Source organism: Seriola aureovittata, chromosome 24, assembly GCF_021018895.1.
Source record: "Seriola aureovittata isolate HTS-2021-v1 ecotype China chromosome 24, ASM2101889v1, whole genome shotgun sequence".
NCBI lineage: Eukaryota > Metazoa > Chordata > Actinopteri > Carangiformes > Carangidae > Seriola > Seriola aureovittata.
The window spans coordinates 3,828,475-3,850,990 of record NC_079387.1 but is presented as its reverse complement, the minus strand read 5'-3'; the positions used below and the strand labels follow the sequence as shown (position 1 = coordinate 3,850,990).

The 22,516-nt window shown below is 43.3% G+C and overlaps 1 protein-coding gene across 5 annotated transcripts in view; it reads right to left on the bottom strand.

The window, feature by feature from the left end:
* Nucleotides 1-22,516, bottom strand: part of LOC130165135 (FERM, ARHGEF and pleckstrin domain-containing protein 1-like) — a 50,486-nt gene that overhangs the window by 12,222 nt on the left and 15,748 nt on the right. For 3 of the 5 annotated variants that reach the window (XM_056370095.1, XM_056370098.1, XM_056370096.1), the window contains exons 3-13: nt 15,351-15,455; nt 13,715-13,757; nt 13,409-13,487; nt 10,705-10,802; nt 9,585-9,699; nt 8,082-8,229; nt 7,073-7,168; nt 6,775-6,941; nt 6,614-6,682; nt 6,339-6,414; nt 5,751-5,961 (exon numbers count right to left, since the gene is read on the bottom strand). In XM_056370095.1, coding sequence (XP_056226070.1) covers nt 5,751-5,961; nt 6,339-6,414; nt 6,614-6,682; nt 6,775-6,941; nt 7,073-7,168; nt 8,082-8,229; nt 9,585-9,699; nt 10,705-10,802; nt 13,409-13,487; nt 13,715-13,757; nt 15,351-15,455 — 1,207 coding nt within the window. Of the gene's footprint in view, nt 1-1,168; nt 5,962-6,338; nt 6,415-6,613; nt 6,683-6,774; nt 6,942-7,072; nt 7,169-8,081; nt 8,230-9,584; nt 9,700-10,704; nt 10,803-13,408; nt 13,488-13,714; nt 13,758-15,350; nt 15,456-22,516 lie in introns of those variants that run through there. The other 2 variants (XM_056370097.1, XM_056370099.1) reach the window with 2 other exon arrangements.

Below are 22,516 nucleotides of genomic sequence, written 5' to 3'. Positions count from 1 at the left end.
GTTAAGAGAAAAATGGATCATCTCAGTGCCTTGCTTTTGTAAAGGAATATAAAGACTTTGAGGCAGCTCTTAAGCAGCAATTTGACCTCCGTATGTCAAGCAGTTATTATGATTTTAAGCTTTAGAGATGCAGAGATACAAAGCCTGTCACTCCACAAACGCTGCGCGCTACAGCTTTGGCATGCATCATGTGAAATCAAGTAAATACTATGCGACATGCAAGTTAAAACTGCCACCGATCACAAAATTAGAGGAATGGCCACAAAGCCAGTTTATCCCTTCAAAAGAAGTCAAGTCAGTCCAGTAAAAAGTGTGTTAATGTAAACAGAAAGAGAAGCACAGATGTGATGCTAAAATGCCAACGGGTTTCCAATCTTAATCTAATTTAAAGACAACAGTTTGACATTTTGGGAAAGAAGTGTGTTGAGTTTCTTGTTGAGAGTTAGATGAGAAGATTGATACCACTCTAGTGTCTGTAGGGTAAATATAAAGCTACAACCAACAGTCGGTTAGCTTAGCTTAGCATAAAGACTTGAAGTGGGGGGAAACAGTTAGCCTAGCTCTATCGAAAAAGTAACAAAATATGTGCAGATAAAACGAACTAGATGCAATATGCTAACGAGTGAGCTCAAATTTTGTTCATAGCTGAGCCGTTTACCAACTTCCTGTCTAGGCGAAGCAAACCGGCTTCTGACTGTAGCTTCAATATTACTGTACAGACATGAGAGTGGTATCAGTCGTCGCATCCGGTAAGAAATCGAATATGCACATTTCCCAAAATGTCCAACTATTGCTTCAAGCAGCTCAATATCACCCAAACACGATCACATCTCCACAGTGTGTATATCGCAGAAAAGACTACAATCATTTTACTTTAACTTTTAAAGTAAATCTAGCAAATTTGGCTCTGATTAACTCCCAAAAACATACAAATTACAATACAAAAATCACAATTTATCAGTCTGTTACTGTATGTACACTTCATTAAAATCACAAAAAAGCCTCAATGGAAATGACTTGCAGCAAGTGCTATTTGGTGACAGGCAGTGAAAAGGAAACCAAGGTGGACTCAACTCCAGTATTCAAGTATGTATGTGTGTGTGTGTGTGTGTCCATCTTCTGACAATACTCGGACTTTCACACCTTGCAAAAATAATGCCATGTCTCTCAATTATATCTTTTTTTTTTTTACACTTACGTTTGCATTAAGCTTAACTTTACTTGTGTCTGTCTACCTTCGCCCTCCCGCCCTCTGTTATAAGAGCACTGGAGTTGAGTCAGCCCTTGTTTTGTACTTGTGCACAGTGAGGAAACCTGGAGCAAAACACAAATGGTTTCTAAATATTAAAAAAAGAAAGAAAGACAGGGTGCAGTTAATTAATCATGAGGGTGCAGTAATGAGAAAGGCATGAAAAGTCTAACATCCCACGTGAAGTGAAGAGGAGTTTGTGTCCGAAAGAACGCAAACCTAAACATTTTTTTTTTGTCGTACTGCACCTACAGCCTCTCAAACATTTGAAACCATTTAGAGCCCCGTGACAGAAACACCGAGTGACACAGTGAGAAAAAGCAGAGCAGCATGACAGAAAAGCAGAGACTTTTGCCTCGCCTGGTTAACATGCATTCAGAATAAAGAAAAGAAAATGGTGAGAAAACAGTGTTGAGGAGCATTTCCTCCTCCACCCCCCCCCCCAATCCAAAAATAACCAAACATGCTTAAAAACAGTGCATTTACAAAGCATGAACATTTGTTTCAGGAAGAAGCAGTAGCTCTGAGGAAAAAGAAGGTTGCTTGAATTTAAAAGGTGATAAAATCTTAATGACATTTTGTCCGAGTTAAGTCACCTCATAGCTTGAACCTCTGTGTTTAAGTATGTATGCTAACTGTAAACAGTAAACTGCTAAAAGGGTCATTAGTGAATAAGTAATCCACCTTAACTCACAGGAATGTCTGTATTTCCCAAACACAAAGTCAGGAAAAAAAAGTGACAGCTGTTCTTCAAGCTTAATGCTAATATCAGCATGCTAACATGCTGATATCATGTTTACCATTTTCACAAGCATACTTAAGCCCGGTAGTTAAGCTAACGCTTGTTAATTAGCACTTAAGACACACTGCGCTTAAAGCTGCAGGGAATGTCATTAGAGTTGCAGGCATTTGGTCATAAGACAAAGAAATGATTTTGACCAGGTGAGGGCGCTAGCTGAAATGTCACATCACCAGGTTAGTTAGTATAATTCATCCTGAGGGGGGCATGGACATGTGTGCCCACTTTCATGGCAATTCACCCATTTTGACTGCTCGACATCCTGCGAGTCATTTCACCACTATTGACTTTTGGGCAACTTTTTTTTTTTTTTTTTTTTTAGGAAATACAGACATTTAGCCCCCGGACCGAAGTTCAGTGCAAGAGAAGTGCAGCGATTATTTACTTAATTCAGCAAAGTTTGTCCCAAGTCAGTTTTTTGCAGTGAAAACAAAAAAAGTGTGTCGTAGTGAGCAGACAGCCAGCAAATGACAGTGATGGGGATGGGAGGCCAGCACACCTTCAATAAACAGCCTTGTAACAGAAGAGAAAAACAGCATCCAAAGAAAGTGAAAGATAACAGTGAGTTTCCTTCTGTTGTTGTTGTGTGGTAGTAGTGCATGCCAAGGGCCAAGCCAAGCAAAGCAGAGAGCTATGGATGGTCACAGGTTTAAGGACGACAGTTGTTGGTTCTGATTATTGATCATCAAGTGTGTGTGAATGCGTAAAACCGTGAAAAGAAAGAAAAAAGAATGATAGAAAGAAATAAAGACCCACAGAAGTAGCAGAGGTAATGCATCTGAAGTATAAATGTAGACACACAGAGCTTCAGTTATTATCAAAAATACAGATATAAATGTTGTTTCCCTAACATTTCAACTTACAAATCTATTCAAATTCCTGGTTTTCCACTAATGGTGAATGTAAAAGAGAATTACGACAAACATTTCTACCACAAACATCCAAATTACAGTGCAAGTTGCCCACAACAGACAGACAGAAACTCAAAGTATGAAAAAGTGCTCTGAAGAAAAGGACTTTAGCTCGGCCAAAACCGAATTCGAAGGCAGACTGACCATTAGCTACAGCGCTCGTCCTCCAACAGATCCCAATAGCTTACACATGAAACACATTTTTTCTACAAGTCAAGTGTATTATTCTAAGTATAACCCATTCTCTACCAAGGACATTCAAATGTACTGTACAATTAGAGGAGACTATCAATTCATGTTATCCTTGTGGTCGGACACAGTCCAAACAGTCCACACTGCTTCACAAACCGTCTGTGTTCCCCTTTAAACCTCCATCACTTCCCATTGAAATCCCTCAATAAACTCCAGCTATTATCTTAAAGCCTTTCTATTGCACAAGACAACAGTCAAATAATTAGAAAAGTTTGATCTTAGAGAAAATGCTACATCAGGGAACTACAACATTATAACTACAAACAGATTCCTATCAGGGTTTAATTATACAGCAAGGCAGCAGATCCTGGTCAACTCGACAGCTCTCAGAACGAGCCATCAAGCTAAAATCAGTGCCACCTACAAATCAACTTATGCCTCGCTTCAACATCTTTATATCTCGACAACAAACTTAGTTTTTTCTCATTGACAAAAGTGAGCTACAAGCAGCAGAATTTCTTCCTAAATAAAATAGACTCACATGGATTATATCAATGCTATCAAATGATTAGGGAAGAATTGTAGAAATCTCTTCCTCACAAAAACTACAACTCTACACGTGAAGGTTTACCTTTACCTTTCAATTTCTATGACAATATCCCGACTTCCCTACAAAAATCTGTATTATTCATCTGCACATGCTCCTATACAGTTTTTAAGTTATGGCACATTATAAGAAGGTTTGCTCATTCTTTAACTTTTTACAGAGAGCTGGCAAAATTGCCTCGAGGCTTTTAGTTGATTCTCCTTTCGACAAAGTGCCAGCGGAAGTTTTTACTACATGTAAAGTTGGACTCAGGTCAGCTGTTTCGCGAAGGGGCTAGCATACAAAATCCGATACAAAAATTGTGGGGTTTAGAAGCGAAGTAAAGGACGATCGCTTCATCTAAAAGTCAGGTTCTGTAGGTGTTTCTATTCACAGTTAAAAAGCTCACGATATGTAAAAATGTCCTCATTCCAAAAATATGTTAGTGCCTTTGCTCAAAAGGTGTATCACAGCTAAACTAATGTAAAAAGGTTCAATATTCAAATATTAATGGGATGGTTTTCAGTCTTCCTAAAAGGTAGTTGAGTGTTAGATTTTTGAAAACTCGCCAAGAGGATGAAACCAGCTTTACAAAGTCGTTTATCTGTTATATACTAAATTAAGATATTACTATTCTTACATAACAGGATTAGATTTATTGCGCATAATAATGATTAATTTGAGGCTCAACTATGTCTTATACAAATCCCTCTCAACAGCTGAAAACCCGACCGCCTATATCTTCCTCATTAAAGTGGTAACATCCCTCCTCCTCTCCCTCTCCATCTTCCCCGTCCCCCAGCTGCAGACTCCCGTAGGAGAATTTGTTACGAGGCAGCGGGGACGAGTGCACGCCATTCGAGTTGACTGAATTGAGGGAACTGACAGCGGCAGGGTTGCCGTACATTAACGGCTGACTGTACGCACTGCTCCCAGTGTCTGACTCAGTGTCACTGGTGTCAGTGCCGCTGCTGGTGGACCCGTCGATCATCTGGACCGGCTGGTTTAGATTGTTGTGTATGTTGGGTTTTCCCTGGCGGCCAAACAACCGCTGCACCGTACTGGACCGCGCCTGACTTGGAACCGCGTGGTTTCCCACATGATTGCCATTAGTTATGATCATCCTTCGCTCCATCGGGGCAGAGCAAGGGGCTTGGGCGTGCAGCCCGGGGCGATGAGGGTCGTGGTGGTGGATGGGAGTAGAGGTCAGCTGGCTAAGAATGAAGGGATCAGTATCAGAGCGGTTCCTCATGTTGTTGTTACAATACGGTTTGGCCACATGTGTCGGTGTGCGGTTTGAGGTGATCGGGGAGTAGCTGCCGTAGTGGTTCGGTGGGTGGGATGACGGCGGGACAGTGGGAGTGTCCACGGGGACCGCTCCCGGACGTTTACTGAAATAATGTCCGCCGTCATCCCAGCGTGAGCCTGAGCGCGGCTGAGCGTGACCGTTCGTCGTCTCGGCGTGACTGAGTGAGTTTGTGCGGTGGTGGAAGCTGCTGATCACCGGGCTGGAGCACTGACTCCGAGTCCCAGTTCCTAACGGTCGACCTATCGCAGCAGCTCGCTTGTCTCGACCCTGAAAGATCTCGTCCAACAGCGTGCTGTGGAGGGGAAGACGACCATGAAACGAACCTCCATTTGACAAGATTTCATCATCTGTTAGCTCATGACTCAGACTAAACTTATTAGACACTGGAGCCTGATCTGCATTGTTTCTGTTACCCAGCATGCCCTGCTGATGATGCTGCTGCTGCATCTGCATCAGCCCCTGGTGATTGGTGTGGTAAAACCCATTAACAGCCCCAAACAGGTTCCCAACTTGCCCCCCATTGCGAATTCTACTCTCATGCTTATTATTATATGCAGCAGGCTCATCCTCATTGCTGTCATTTGCATTGCTGTGGCCCCTGGTAACCCTGCCGTGCTTTGTCACATCACATTCACTGTCTATGTCGCTGCAGTCTATGTAAGGAATAGAAGAGCTGCTGCCTTTGTTTGCCCTGCAGGATGGACCTGGGTTGAGGAGCTGCGGCTGCGGCGCTGATCCGGTGCCGTGGTGGTTCTGTCTGGACTGAATCGGGTCTGAGCCAGGCGCTGCAGGTATATCTTGAAAACCGTTGGCGGAGGCCGTGACCAGTGGCGGCTCCTCCGAACCATTAGACTCAGCTTGGAGGCCCAGTCTGGCTGCGTCAGGCTGGTCCGCTAACGCGACAGACATGGCACTCTGCAAATGAGAAATGGGGAGAAAAAGGGAGTGATGGGTTAAAGTGGAGAAAGGGAGAAAAGCTCCTTTTTTTTTTTTTTTTTTTTAAACTGGGCTCTTAAAACAGAATTACTCACTTTGAATAATTTGTTATTTACGGGAACAGTTTTAAGAGAGAGCACACATTTACACACACTGACTCCCTGGAGCTACCCTGGACAAAAACAGCTTTGTATTTTTGGCCACAGAGCAGCTCCAGATTTAAACAGCGAGATAGAGAGATGTAGTGAAAACAGACGAAAAGAGCCTGTAAAAGTGCACAACCTTTCCAAGAAAAATAAAAGAGTAGAATGCCATAAACAAGACTATGGGGGAATAGAATAAAAAAAGCGTATTACCTCTTTTGGCACTTGTGATCTGAAGGAAGACGACTGGGGGGACATGCCTCTGTTGGACAGAATCTTGCTGTGCTTCCTGAAAAGAGCAGAGCGCGCAGAAGAGGTTAAACCATGTGCAGCTCATCAGTAAAGAGAGAGATGTGATTACTGGTTTGTGTCCCTGCTGCAACAGTAATTGCTGCGATGTGAAGGACGCTGGGTAGGTTGCGTCCGTCTCATGCAATCCTGCTTCTGTTGCTGGAGCAGCAATCAGACAAAAGGAGGGAGAGCTTCACCTTTCAAATGGGACTTTCTTGAGCTCCGAGTCTTTCACATAATCGATGATCTGCTTCTGAGTTCGACCACTGCAGGTACAAGCAGAGAGAAGAAGCAGATGATGAAACATAAATTAAAGACAAATTCAAACGTACAGTTGTTTCCCCTCTCCTCTCCTGACCTGAACCGGAACGAGGACCCCCTGGTGAACAGGATGGGCTTGGGTTTGGGCTTGGGTTCCTCGAAGAGCCTGAAGAAGGCGTGATACTCTACGCAGATCTTCCAGAAGACCTTGCAACAATCCCTGCTGGCCATGGCGAACTCCAGCGTGTCGTGGTGGGCGTTCTGCTGGAGGACGCAAAAGGCAGGAATGAGCATGGATGGAAAGATAGAAGAAGAGGGAAGGATGGTACAGAGAAAATTAACAGAAGTCAGAAAAAAAAAGGGGAAGCAGGAAAGGGAAAGTGATGTAGACTTACAGCGGGGTCTGCTCTCAGCTTGATTAGGAACCTTTTGCGTTTGAAGCTGAGTTTGCGAATCTTGGACCAGTTGAAGGCGTTAATCTTTGTGTACCCCTAAATAAAAAGAGATGACATTAAGAGAAGCTGGTTTAATATTCATGAGAAATCCATTATCTCACAAGGGAAAAGATAAGAGAGTGGACTTCAAATGGGAAAATAATTCATTTCATTTTCCTCAAAACACACGGTTTCAGCTTGACTCAATTTGACAACTTCTAATCACACAATAAAATATTCTCCACACCCCAAATAAAAAACTACCGTGCGGTGCATTCTTCCGCACTGCTGAGCTGGGTGGAGGCTCACCACAAAACCTCATGGACCAATTAACCAAGTTGTCATTATCAGCTAAATTTTCCAAGATCCCAGCACTCTTTGAAAACTCGTGAGGAAAATCAGAAAACGGTGCAGACTGAATGTAATTGGGGTCAGCGCGGTCAAAAGAGGACGGATCTTTGGCCGTGAAATGCCGACTGAAGCTCTACATTTATGTTCGAAACATGCAGTTAAATAGCTTTCTCAGACCTCGTCTCAGTTTATGTTTCTGTATTCACTCAAGAAAACCCTCCAGCATGATGTGAGATAAGCAAGACATGACCAAATAATATGTCTTTTTTTTTTCTTTTTTTTTTTTTTTAAAGACTATTTCAGGAATTCACAGCTCATACCAGTCTGGTCAAACCTAGATTTGCAGCCTGGTGCTCGTCTCTGCAACAACCTATATTTCATCACAAATATTTCAGAATTTCAGGTATGTTGTTAAACCGTGGTAAGTGAATGATAAAACTAAAATCTGTAACCTTTACTCCACACGAAAACATTCTTCATTCAAATCGTTTGACCACATGCCTTCAGAGGCATGTTTTGAGTGAAGCAATATGTTTAGTTTTCTCTTTTCATCCCTATTCCTCTGTTCTATAACACACTAAACCCCCCTATTTTTAACCATATATAAGCAGGGTTTTACCTGGAAAACCAGCACCCCAGTGTGAGCCACGGACAGGCTGAGCTTCGTCCCCTCTCTGTCCTTGGCCGGGTGCAGGCGAACGCCGTACATCTCCAGCCGCCGAGCGATTTCCAGCAGCTGGTAGTCTGACTCTGCTGGAGTCTGCCCGCTGTGGAGGAGAGGGATCAACAAGTCCAGCAATTATCCATCAATCAACATGTTAATCAATCATTAGCTCATCAAACTCTTCAAGGCAATAAATCTAAGTTTGTGGATTAATTGTGGACAATCAATATCCCTCACACAGTGTTCATGTGTTATTGTTTGGGCTGTATGTACCAGATGTTAGACATGACCCAGTCCAGGTTTCTCTTCCAGACTGATCGAGAATGTAGAAACAACAAACAGTCTTAAAATACACCACAGGATCAAATGGCGGTGACCGCCGGGGGAGGAAAGAAATCGACCGCAGAAGACGTTTGTTTCCTCGCAAAATCTGAAAATAGCTTCCTGTTTCCTGTATGAGCTGCTGAATTAGCCACTTCCTTCCTGCGTCGGTGAGCGAGAAGCGGAGGCAGCGGGGAGGGCAGGAGCCCACAGAAAAAGAAGTGGTGTGTGGTGGGTGCAGATTGCGACCGTGACGAATAATCAACAAATCGGAGGTTTGGTTTACAGCTTTGGTTAAAGAAGGGTTTTAAGGGAATTTACAGTTGCAGAAAACAGGGAAATGCATTTGTCATTGGTGTGCAAACAGCGACGAGGAAAGCACAGCTATACTGTCAATGAGAAAATACATGTAGATGCAAGTGTGTGTGTGTGTCTGTGTGTGTGTGTGTGTGCGTGTGTGTGGTCCCAGGGGCATAGAGGGAGTGCCAAAATCGCATGTTTGCAGATAGTCACCTCTGCGGGGGAGAGATTAAAAGTGTGTGTATGTGCACATGAGCAGTTGTGGTTTAAGAGATACACATCTCTGCAGGACAGAGACGTATGAGGCTGGGTGTAATTGTGTAATGGGCGTGTGTGTGTTTGCGAGTGCACTTTCAATAAACAGATAAATATCTCTGTGGGTCAGACTTACAGTACTGTGAAAGTACATGTGTGTATGTGTTTATGTAAAAAAAAAACACAAAAAAAACAATGGCTCCTGACACCCTCATTGTTAACACCACCTAGAAACAGATTAAAGCTCGGCTCAGCATTGTTTTCCAAGCAGGGATAATCTTAACCAGCTATTTCCAGGTAAACAGTGCTGCTCCTCTAACTGTCAGATTATTTCAGTCTTGGTGTTAATGCTCAGACGCTGTGAAAATCACTGCAGTATATGTTTTTCCTTATGTTTAGAAAGTACATGTTAGCCTCATAGAGACGATTATTACGGCTTCTCATATGTTTTTCACTGTTTTCTGACATTTTATCAACTAAAACAGCTAATTACTGTACACACAAAATATTTTGCATGTAATATATTCATTAACATTTGCATCTGTGCACATCCAAGCAGCTTTGTGGACATGTGTGACTCACACGTGCTTGCGGTGGCAGTCGGTGATCTTGTCTCTGATGGCGTCCTGGTCCGGCAGGTATTTGTTGTGGAGGAGGTGCTGCCAGCTCTGGGTCTCATCGAAGTCTCCTATCTCCGCTGATGGAGGGACAGAAGGGAGAGGGAGAGGAAAGAGAGGCGGCAGACAGGTGAGAGTTCGATATTTATTTGGAGCGAAAATGGAGAGAGAAATAGGAAAGTGGGTGACCTACAAGGTGAAGAGGAGATTAAATAAAGATGCAGATTGTTGAGGAAAAGGAGGTCAAGGAGTTTTAAGGAGGAAATTATTATTCCTATCTGCACTGTTCATTTGAATCCTACACATACTCTATCTCTATTCTATTCTACTGTAGATCAGATGAAGTGTGCCGATGCGTGTCTCCATCTGTTCATAACCAGCAATAATAACCCCTCATACTGTACCACCCGCAGGTGCACACACATGCACGCACGCACACCAGCACTGATGGTTACCGCGGCAACCGAGTCATATCCTTTAGCAGGCTGTGCTGCAGCTCGCCTCTGTGTGCGGGACTGAATCGAATCCATAAATTCAATAAGTCCTGCAGATATGGTGCTGAATAAGAACAGTCACTGAGGTGCAGGCGCAGGCGGCTGAACGGGCAGGTGTGGAAATACAAATGCGAGGAAGGCTGCACACTGAGGAAGAGCTCCCACACTGTGTTCATTTCATTCAGCTATCATGCATAATGTGACTGGTTTTAAACATAAGGAAACTGACAATTTATGTAAATGATAAAACTGTGGAATACAGACAGAGAGTCTCATGTTGGCACACGTGAGGGAGACAGCTTTGTATTTTATTCAGTTCATTTTAAACCATAGGAGCTGCGTTAATATCCCAAAAAGAAATATGGCACATGATAATTGTGTAATTGCTGATTTATGGTCAGTCCCACAATGAAGAACTACAGTTCTTTTCCATATGGAAAACATAACACTGCCGGCTTCATGAAGCTGTTGAGGCAATGGCTTTTTGTTATTCATATGTAGGTGGATTTATTCAGACATGACAGGGTATTTACAGAAGGAGCCAGTACTTGACAGTACTTTTACGTATGCGCCTGTATGCGTTGCACTCACACTGAATGATGTGGGAGACCATGAGAGCGGCGCTGGTGTCGTTGCAGATGAGACGGCCACAGGCAAGGTCGCGTTTAATCTGCAGCGCGAACAGATACCTGGAGGAAGAAAAAGAGACCAAGAGAGATACATGGCGGAGAGAGTGAGAGGGCGGAAAGAAGGAGAGCAAGGAGGCAGAAAATGGAATACAGAAAGGGAGAGGTTAAGAGGTTAATGCATGTTCTACAAACTTACCAGCTGACAATGTTAAAAGCAATTCCATTACCACCAGACTCCTGGCGTTCATCCACACTCAAACACACATACCGCTGATACATTGCATCTACCGACTCCAAACTAATCCCTAATTGAGAAAATGCTCTTTTCTGTTAATCATTAGACAGTCTGCTCTTTACAGCACGATCCAGACCTCATAAACAGAGTCACACACACGCCCATGTGCGTGTTGCCAGGTCATGATGCTGCATTTCACTCAACTAACAGCAGAGACTGCACCATAACATAGACAGTGGTGCAGACTGCATTAAGACAGCTGACTCTAAAAATCTTCTATCAGCCCAAAGAGAATAAGATTGATTGGACACACATGTTGTATATATCCTCTAAATATGTACTGATGCGTTTTATTTCTCTATTCTACGGTGATAACAAAGGAATACAATCTGTGAGCTTGGCTGATTCACCAACCCTCTACTTCCTGTATAAGGGCAATAGCGGACTGGCTGCCTGAGGTTCGCATTAATAGCATGTGTGAATGAGTGTGGGATTAATGGCCCACATCAGCTTTTTATGCGATATCCAATTCAAGCTTTTTATAACTGTATGATTACCTCGCTAATAAAGTTAATGAGGCTGTGGTGAGTTTCTATATTGTTTTATTTCAGCTTCCAGAGAAAGAACGGGCGGGGGATTTTACCATTTAAGACAGCCACGCCAATTTAGTGTAAAATACCAGTTCATACACTGTTATGGAGAATGCTATTTTAATGTATAAGCAACATGAGAAGCAGGAAAATACAATGATTTGTCTTTAAAATCTCACTCCTTTTTAACTACATTACACCCAACCTCCATCACATCGGGGCAACAGTCATTGGCCAGTATCTCACTTTAATTAAAAGCTAATGACAGCCTGATATATTTACAAAACGGACTGTTCTATATGTGCACGTTACCCATCAAAGGAAACACTGACAACACTAAAACACTGTCAGAGACGAACAAAGGGAGAGAAAAAAAAAAAAAAAAAAAGGCTGCCCACTTCCTGTTTGATGCTGGAGTCAGCTGGCACCCTACAAGAAAATATGAGATCAGTGGAATAAACTGGCCAGCTGAGCAAACAACGTCAGTGGAAAACATCCACAGCACTGTGAACCGGTGATGGTATTCCGTTGTTAAATGAAACTTAGAATACTTCAGATTTCAGTCCTGGTCAATTTGGCGATATCCGTGGTTGCTGGTGGCAACGGCAGGTGCGGTTTGATAGCACAGTAAACACTGGCTGAGCAGCTACAACACAGCAGGAGCAGCTGCTGTATCTGTTTACAGTGCAGCCAAACAAACTCACATTGTTTTAGTCAAAAATCATCATTACATTATTGTATACAATTATTGTATTTTTTCTTATCCGTACCCCATGAGTCCAACAGTGTTGCAGCGAAATGCTAAATCTAGTACTGTTTAGTACTAGTACTGTTTTAACGCAGCTCTGATCCAGTGTTGGGTGAGAGTACGGGGTTAAATTACACACAGACACACCGGATTACATGCTGCATCACTTCCTGTGAACCCCTCGTGTGTGTGTGAAAACAAGGTGGAGGTTTGATTTCATTTGATTCCATGAAAACCTTCAGGATTATAACTTCCATCGCAACAGATCCCCTCACAGATGAGGGGCACAGTGAACACTTCCTGCTTTGCTCTTGTCTCAAGTAAATCCAGCTGGGCAGCTGGAGGGAAACCGCGGCACCATGGGAAAATGTAGAAGGTCAAGTCTTTCTCCTATTTATGTTTTGGTTGTGTGACGGAGAATTGTGTTTTACTGTAGAAGTCCCGAATTAGCTTAGACAAACACAAGCAATGCTGATGAGCCAAGTCAGACTAAACTAATAATAATGAGAATGAGAATGAGAATTTACACTTTAGAACTGAGGCAAAAGGTGGAAACGTGAACTAAGTGTCTATATAATATCATCTAAAACCCTTCTCTGGCTGTCAGAGATGAGTTTAGGATTAAAATATGTCAACCAGAGTAAGAAAGTTCAGTCTTTTTACAGTAAAACTGCTTGATTCCCAAAAGTGGTCATGGCATTCATCTCCTTTCAACTGGTTTGGAACAACAAATGTTTTCATGAGCCTGGTTCCCAGATGACGGTCAAAACTTTCTCATTTGGATCCAGAAAAGGAAAAAAAAAATAAAAGACGCTTCTTAGATGTTGTGGCATGTGGGTATAAATGTGCAACAAATGGCAAGTGACTGACTGGGAACAAGAGAAAATACAAAACAAAATGCAAACATATTGTAACAAGGACCTCTCTGCTGTATGTGCAGATACAGCAGGGAACCATAAATGGTGATTCAAAACCCTCGTGAAGGACTGAGACCTATCTGGCCCGGACGGAAAACCGAGAGCAAAACAACACATCTTTTAATTTAAGCAGCTCTTCTCCAGAAAGGTGTGGTTTGAGTGTTGAGACGACCTACCGAGTCAGCTCCTCCATGAGCTGTGTGTGGTCAGGGGGGAAGAACTTCACCACAAAGCGAAGGATGGTGTTTTTGGGCCCTAGAGGAGGGAAATAACAGGATATGGTTAAGAAGGAAGCGGCGGGTAGAGAGAGTCCATCTGTGTGTAACATTTACCAAATGACTGCAATTTCCTACACATGACTGGCTTTTCTCACTGCACAGTACAGACCAAAGTAAGGACAAAAGATCACGGTTTTACTCTCGATCATTTCTGCGCATGCGTTTGAAGGGTGAAAGATGAGGCGGCATCTGTGAGATACTCACGTCTGATCTGTTTCAGCGTCGGCTTCAGCAGATCCAGCCACACCTGCGGAGGACGGAGATCAGGACAGTGTATCAAAGACTGACGATTGTGCAGTGATCTTTCTGTATAAAGGCTGGTTTAAAACAGTAGTTCACCATTTGGCAAATCAGGAGAACTGCTACAACCACAACATGGATCTAAATAATATAAACCAGTCAAATCATTCCAACAGCTCCATCATTTCCCAATAATTTCCAACCAGGGAACTTTCCTAGAAAGACTTGATTATACCCACTTAAACACAAGATAATATCAATCCAGCAGCTGGTTACAACTGAAAACTATTTCTTCACATTTGCTGTAGTGCATGCTCGGCTGTAGAGAAATTGCACGTTCAGCTGGAATTAGTTCGGATGATTAACTAAAAGTTTACAGACTGAAAGCCATTTTTTAAACCCTTGTAATAAATAGCAAATATGAAACAGTATTAATAAAACGGACCAATTCCGCTCTGCTTTCCTCACCTGACACTGATATCTCTATCAGTACAAAACAACCAGGATATTTGATAAAATTACCAAAACGCACCGTTACACTTGGAAATGCAATATGAGCTCCTTAAGCACATACAACCATCAGGCCTCAAATGCTCTTTGTTCTTTCTTCTGACAGTTTGTGGAGTATATTTTGGAATCACGGTTTACACACTAGCTGACATCAACATGATGCATGATCAACCCTGATCCATATCTACCTGGTGTATAGCTTCATGTATATGTGTGTGTGTGTGTAACTTCCTGTGTACGTGTGCTGACAATGTTGTCGTTATATCGCATCACTTGTTCCACGGGTCCACTTCAAACCTGCTCCTATGCCTGAGAGGCACCAGGACGCGCAGCGAGTGAATGGCCGAGCTACAGACGCACTGTTGTCCTCCAGCTATGTTTTCCTTTATTAGCAGCTTTTTCACACGCTGATGGAGAGCAGCGGTAGAGACAATAGCATCTGCAATCTGCAGACACACCCCCAAGGCATTTACACCAAGTGCGCAAGTTATTACAACCAGCTGCTCCTTCATGAAACAGGTAGAAAAACTGAGTCCAGGCGAAAGCTGCGATATCTTAAAGCCACACAGATGGAGATGAAAGAGATAGGCTCTCTCCATAAAGCACTTCCATTACACATGACTAATAACAACCTCTGAGTGCAGTGTGCACACATGTGATTTAAGCTAAAGTTAACTTGTGGGAACGAGAGGGGGAAACCTTCTTTCAAGCACTTAGCAAAGTGGAGGAGATCTTCCCAGCCACAGAGAGGAAAATCCTCTGAATGCACCAACGCTAAATGTAGATGTGCGTGAGTCATGTGGCTTTAAACCAGACAACAAACAAGTAAATATTCTGTTAAAGTTTCCCTTCGGGTTGGACAAGCAGGCGAATGCAACAAAGCAATTACTGTTTGTTATTTGAATTTTGACAGTAAGGCGGGAAAATGTGGCTTTTGAGCTGAAGCTACTTTGAGAAATACAAATGCATTTGTACTTTAGTGTAAATTATTATCACTTCCGCCAACTGTCAATCTGCAAAAACAACAAGCCAAACAACATAATCTACGGTAACAAATGTCAGAGTGTGTGTATGTGTGTGTGTGTCTTACCGTCATCTTGCGGTGGTCCTGGTACTCCAGCCCAAAATAGTCTCCCTCCGTCAGATTGAGATGCACACAAACCAGGTCAAACAGCACTTTGCCGGGGGAGCGTTGCTGGGAGATGAAGAGGAGAGGGGGAGAAAAAACGATTTTAGATTAAAATAAAAGAGGAAACTGCAGACGCCACAGTGTCACACAGCATCTCATCAGAGGGAGTGCTGATAATCGAATCTTTTTTCTCCGGTTATTCTGAAGTGATTTAACTTTGAAAACATCAAGTGAGTGGAAGCAAGTACACCAAAAAAAATCCTGATGCCATTATCCCTAATGAGCCTCCCCTCATTTAACAAGCTGCTGACCTTTGACCCTGATGCGAGGTCTCAGCCTCAGGTTTGCGTCTAATGAATAGCTGGAGGCTGAGGCTCAGCTGGGAGTGTTCAGCCAACAACCACAACGCCCCAGGAAAAGTGTGTGTCTAGTATCAGCTGTGCTCTGTTTAATGATGTAGCTATTCCCAGTGCTGGTATGTTTGCATGCGCACCATTGTTTTCTCTGGCTCAATTCAGCAGCGGGGACATTAAGAGCATCGAGCAATCTCCTCTCCCGAATCTGGGATTTCTTTGATTCCATCAACAAGCATGAAGACTAAAAGCGAAGCCTGACCCGACACAGACATGGAAGCAAACCCAAAATTAGCACAGAACAATTTTCCCCCGAGGCGGTTCAAGCTAAATGGTACCACCCTGTCAGCCTGCGGAGCTTCTGAAGAGATGCACCGTACTATTATACATTCAGCGAGCCTGATGAGGCTCTCGTCAAGTTAATATGTAGTCATGAAGACGTGCATTACTACATTTGACAAGCACATGCAGGCAAAAACACAGATCTGAGAGCGAGACCTGTGCAATTAACATCAAATAAATCCATGCTTTCCCAGTGGACAAACCTTACACTGTGTATACACCCTAAGATCAGGAGAGGGGGCTGTTAATGTTGTGACTGTTGCCGTGCATGTTCATGCGCCTCTGTGCATTTAATTACAATATTTACAATATTACTGATTATGCACAGTTTTACTAAAATGCTAAGCACATCCAACATCTATGAATCTTGACTATGTTCGGTATTAAACCTATGTTGGTCTCTCACACACTTGTCTGGTGCCAGGCTGTTGCTGCTAAATACTGAACTCTATTAGCAGTGTTTAACTACATTTGTGATTTGGAAATGTCATGGTAGAAGAAGAGACATTTTTTTCCCTCTAATTTTATTTAACCATACAGAAACCTATCTAGTACTCAGATGTGGCCTTTTATTGTTAAAGGAATCTGGTTTTAAAGTCTCGCCCGCATGTAGTGAAGGTCTATTGTGCAATAATCATATGCTTAATCCCAACAATTATGATTTTTTTGGCATAATAATTTGCACTTTATGCATTTTAGAACAGCCTCGAGTGCTCGTGCCACCTTAATGAAGATTATGAAAAAGACAGAGAACGAGTTAAAACCGACAAAGTGCCAGTTGGTGCAGGATACCAACAGGACGGAGGATGAAACTTCACAATAGAAGCACAGACTGGAGAGAGGGCTGAGAGGAATCAGAGCAGGGAAGGCCACGGTGTGAGCCAAGTCTGTCACCATCTGGCTACCGTATGTGTGTGTGTGTGTGTGTGTGTCCATCTGTTTCTGTGTGGTCAGACTGTCTGTAGGGACACACCCACACATTGTACTCACACGCGCACACATGCACACACACACTCTGACGCTTCCCAGGCCTCTAGAAACAAGGCTAACTGACTGAATGTCGACCTGAGCGACATCTACGACAGAGAGACCGGGAGCTCGGCTGACAGATGCCGCTGTCATGCACAAAGCTCAGGGATGTCTGAGGTTTGGACGAGATCCAGCTCTGGGCTGCGGTAATCTTGGTTTAAAGGAGGTCAAGAGGTGAGAGGAGAAGAGGCTGGAAGAGAATCGGAAGGCAGGAAAACAAGAAATCAAGAAATCATCACTAAATGTGCGTCATTAACAAAAACGTGCATGAAAACACCTGCAGAAAAGGTCGAGTGTAGGTGCAGTGCAAAACAATGTTGGGCTTGGAGGAGATGCAGGAGGTTTAAACAACACACTGCATGTGCTGAGACAGAAAGCGAGATAGCGAGGTTCGGTGATAAAGATTTAGACCCGCTGACAAAATGTGCTTTAAATTCGACATTTGTTCTCAAAGTAACTCTCGCAAAAACACCATATGTGAAAGTCAGAGAGAAGAGAGAAGTAAGATGTCCACTTCTGTTAAGTTGTCACTGTCAAGTTTATCCACCGCCTCACTACAACAAGGAGAGAAGTGGGGAAGGAGGTTGGGGACAGAGTAATAAGAAGAAAGAAAAAAATAAAGAGAGAAGACGAAATCTGTAATGTTTTGAAACAGGTCGCAGCAGGTCAAGTAACTTCATGAGACCGAGGCTGAATTCCAAGTAGGCAAAAGCAATTTCCTTCAATATCAGCAAACCGCTCTCCAATAACTAGAGAAAGCCTGAGTGCATGCATTAGGGAGATATCCCATATCACATTCAAGTAACGTAAGACACCGGAATGCAGCGGGGAATGTCACTGAGGTAATGGTGGTGAAAGTTTTTAAATATCAATACCAGTTATAATAACAAAGGCTTCCTGACGCATGATGTTACTGTATCTTGTTACAGCTGTGTGCAAGGATTAAACACCTTCACACATTCTTTTGTTTCATTAAAAGACACTCGTGCCCCGTCACGAACCCGACAGCTTCCCCTCCGACGCTAAAACCTGATATCGTCTGATGAAATAAAAAAATAAAAAACCAACAAACTGGCAGTCAGGAGACAAAGAGAAAGGCTAAATTTAACCTAAACTGGGTGGAGAGACGTCCTTTAATGAAGAGGTGTGAGCAGAAGTGTTGGAGGAAGTGAGGAAAGCAGGATCCCGGCGTGACTTAAACCTGACCGGCGCTCTGTTAAGATTCAGCTCCCGTTGGGCAGTGAAGCAAACCTCTAAAAAAACCAACAAAAAACAACAGTAGCGAGACAAACAGACGTATAGGATTCAATTTTCAAAGCTACATGTAACATAATCTCAGAGAGGATACATGTAGGTTTCCAAAAAAAACAAACCACATTTAGGTTTATCAAGTGGTTTAGGTTTTTTTGTTGTTGTTCTTTTTAACTGAAATTAGCAGTGTTGCACTTTCACTTGATGGTTTCGGTGGAGAGAAAAGGAAATGAGAGAAGGAAGCTCATGTGAAACGAAAACCTCAGAACTGATTATTTACCAGAAACAGACACAGAGAACACTGTGCAAACCTTACTCTGGATAAACAGTGCCTTTCAGTAAGAGACACAGCTCCCTGTCATCTGAGGTAAAACACCTTTATGTTTCCAGTGTGCAGTCCTCTAATGTGATCTCCTGACTTTAGGAGGCTTGAGCTTCACCGCGGGTTAAATTCAGAGTGAAGCTTCATGCCTCTGTCACATTTCTGCAGAGGATTAGTGGCCCTTGATGTTTATAGAGCTAAAGCAACTGCTGCACAGCGCGAAACCGCATCTTGCAAAGGTTTTCCAGCTGATTTTCTGAACCTATGCGATAGGTAGTCGCACTCGTATGACCCAGCCATGATTTCTGCTCTCTCCTCATGCAACACGAGTGTTAACAGTGGTGCAAACACTGCTTACTAAATGAAAGTGGCACTTAAAAATAGAGCAGTCCAGCCTGTTCTCATGATCTGCTCTGATCTTGGCAACGGTTTCAGCAGAGGAAATGGAACGCCAGTTCGAGGTCAAACATGATATATATAGGTTTTGTTTATAATGAAACGGGAGAATAAAAAGAGTCGGTGTCACACTGACCTGGGGAAGGGATAAGGGTAGGAACAGCGAGGATGTTGATGACAAAGCACCTCCGGGAAATCTCCTCTACAAGTTTTACATTTTGAACGTTTGACGGCCCCTAAAAATAACCGGTGCATGTGTGTGTGTGTTGAAATCTTTCAGCTGAACGGAGCCGACTGGGCCCCGTGGATCGCAGACTGGGGTCCTTTCAGTTCAAATCACAATCCCTTCATTCAGCAGCTTCCATCAATGAGCCTTTCTTAGTCTGCCAAAAACACACACTCACTTACACACAGGAGACAGATTTTTGGAGCATGATTATTGTCTTATCTAGATGTTGGAATGATGCTTCACAAATCCCAGACATACTGAGTGCTTTCTCTGTTGCAAATGCATACAGTGAAACATTCACTGACATGTGCACTGGTATGCCGATGAACATTAAAGAGCCTTAAAAAACTGGTGAAGTCAGAATTTCCTGACTCTGACTCCAGACTGTAAAAGCAACCTACAAAGGCCAAGGTCGCATCCTCAAAGGCAGGGTCCAGTTTCACACAGCTGTCCTTTTGGGCCTTACACCAACATAGCTCTTCTGTTTTTTTTTTTTTTAAAGATAATTAGAAGGCTAGCAGGTCTCGCAGCCTTAACAACCAAGTGTCCATCAGTGAACTGTGCTGGAATCTGGCTTCAGGCCTGGCAACCATCATCCAAACAACCAAGCCAAAAACACTTCTGAGAGGACGAGAGGAGTCATCGAAATAGCTCCAGACGCGGGAGAGGGAACAGAAAGCAGCAGCACTCCTGCTCACTCTGCATCTTTTCCATGTGCCCCTTTCAACAATGCAGCTCTTAAAATCCAATGCCCTTTGTTTGTGACAAATCTAATGAGGAAAAGGCAACATATTTTTATTGATGGGACAGTGCAGAGCAGTTAAATTACTGGTTATTTTTCCAGCAAGTGAGAGTCCCCGAAAATAAGCCAATAAAACAGAGAGGCCTGTCTGCAGCTGTGGAAACTGCTTCCTCTTCATGTTTACCTTTCATAAAATGACTCATGCCCTTCTTTGCCTGCAAACTAGACTCAAATTATAGTGGTGGCCCTGAAACAAAATGCATGTTTGGGGGGTTGTGTGTCACAACTAAGTATAAAAATATCCATTATGGTCAGCTGGCAGGTTGACTGTGGTGGATCCCACGCTGTGAGTGTTTCTGGTTTTTGTAACTGACAATAAACAAGGCTGGAGCAGCATGTGTCAGCGAAAAGAACCAAAGCTGAAATCGATTTGAAATGCACCAAGTGCCTCCATATATAAAGGGGAATACATGACTTTGCTTCTATCCTTCTTGCTCTCCTTTTTCTCTGGATCTCCTCTGGACTCACTCCATCCCCCGCATCTGGTCCCTCGCCTGTCAGAGACACTTGCCACGAAGCTGTCGGCATGTCTGTTTACTCATCACCGGCCCTACTGCCAAACCCACCCTCAGTGTTACCCTGCGAAGTCGCCAGCCAGCAATCACACACACGCACGCACGCACGCACGCACGCACGCACGCACGCACGCACGCACACAAAGCAAACACATACTTCTTCTTCTACCCCCTCGCCCCTTTTAATCCTCTCTTCCTCTCGTGCTGGAAAGTCAGTGCCCGGCTAAACTGGGATGTGGTATATCAAAGTAATCGCTCTTCTCTTTTTCCACCATCCAGTCTCTTTTTGACCCCTTGAGGCCTACGGCAAAGAAAACCTACATATATTACACATGACTTCTTCTCTTTATTCCCTCTTCTTGTCACTGCCTCACTGTGGGCAAAACTCCCTTTATGTTAGAGATGTGCAGTTAATGAAAACGCATAAATAACTAACAGAGCAATCTGTATCTCACTCACCTATTCTCTCAGAATCCATGCGAGTTCTCCATTCACCGTGTAAAAAGTCCACATAGATTTATTTTACCAGTTAATTATTTTGTTTATCATGCAACATTTTCCTTCCCTCCCCCTTTTGCTTCAGGTCCCGTCTTCTCCCTGCAGTCCACGGCCAAATAAAATACTCTCAGCATCTGTGGTGGGGTGCTGAGGGTTTACAGAGAGTCCCACAGCATCACTGTTGAAATGACCTATGAAATCCAAAACAATGAAAGGACATAGCATTTGAAGTATTCATACCTGGGGTTGTGATGGATTACATTTCTGTGCCTAATTAAATTTTCTGAACACGGCCATTGGGCTGATCTGGTTTGATCTGGTCAACTCCGCAACACTACACACTCTGGAAGGGAATTTAGAAAGTACCAAGACTTATTAAGCTTTTCTGGAAATTAAAATTAAGATCCTACTGTACTGGCAGAATTGCGTTTCTCCAACTCATTATTCCACCCATGCATGAAACAGAAGGAAAACGCCTTGAAGCAAACTGGCATGAAGTAAGGGGACGGTCGAAAGGTGCCTCTCCCCCTCTAGCCCTGCTCTGGTGTGCAGCACTCTGACTAATGTCAACAGGGATGGAAACCAGATGGGTGAGACTGATGATAAGAAATCTCCATGGGGGAAAAAGACAGGGGGGGGGGAGAAAAAAAAACACCTCAAAGCTGTTCAGTTTCTTCCCTAAAGTCCCCTGCTATGAATTCCTGCAGGGATCTTTGTGTCCTCTCTCTGTCAGGGAGGGTGGAGGGGGGGGGGGGGTGATGTTATGGCTTTGAGGTATCACTGTAAAACTGTGGCCCTCAGTGGATGTTTTTTTGACAGTTGATTTAGCAGCAATGTCCTGAGTATTTACCTTTCTAGCAAAGACAAACGCCTGAAAATGGAGGACATCCATCAATTATTCAAACTGTAGACCCACAACAAAAGACGTATGATAAACGATAAAAGAAAAAGCAAGAGGTGTATGAAAAAGTAAAATACGATAAGATCAAACTTCATACCAGAGAGCGTGCCGTGTCCTGTTGCGAAACGTCAGGTCAGTGGGCCAGAAATCAACAAGAAGACCCAGCTTGAGTTACAGCAACGTGCAGCACTCCACTGCAACACTAAAACTCCAATGAAGCCACAAGTTTAAATCCAAAGATGTGGTTTTTCTACCTCAAAATAATGTTTAAACAGCCTTAACACACAGACTGTGCAGAAGGTTAAAGAGCTAGTTATTCTAGTTCAGCTTTAGAACAAGGGTTGATGCTGCCTAAAGCGACTGCATCCACAAATGGCAAATGGCAAAGATCTCCCCTGCTGTTGCTCTTCATCCCCACTGTGCGTTATTTTCCCTACAGCTTGTGAGCACTGGCTAATACACTGTCTGTTACAGCCTTTCAAAACAACA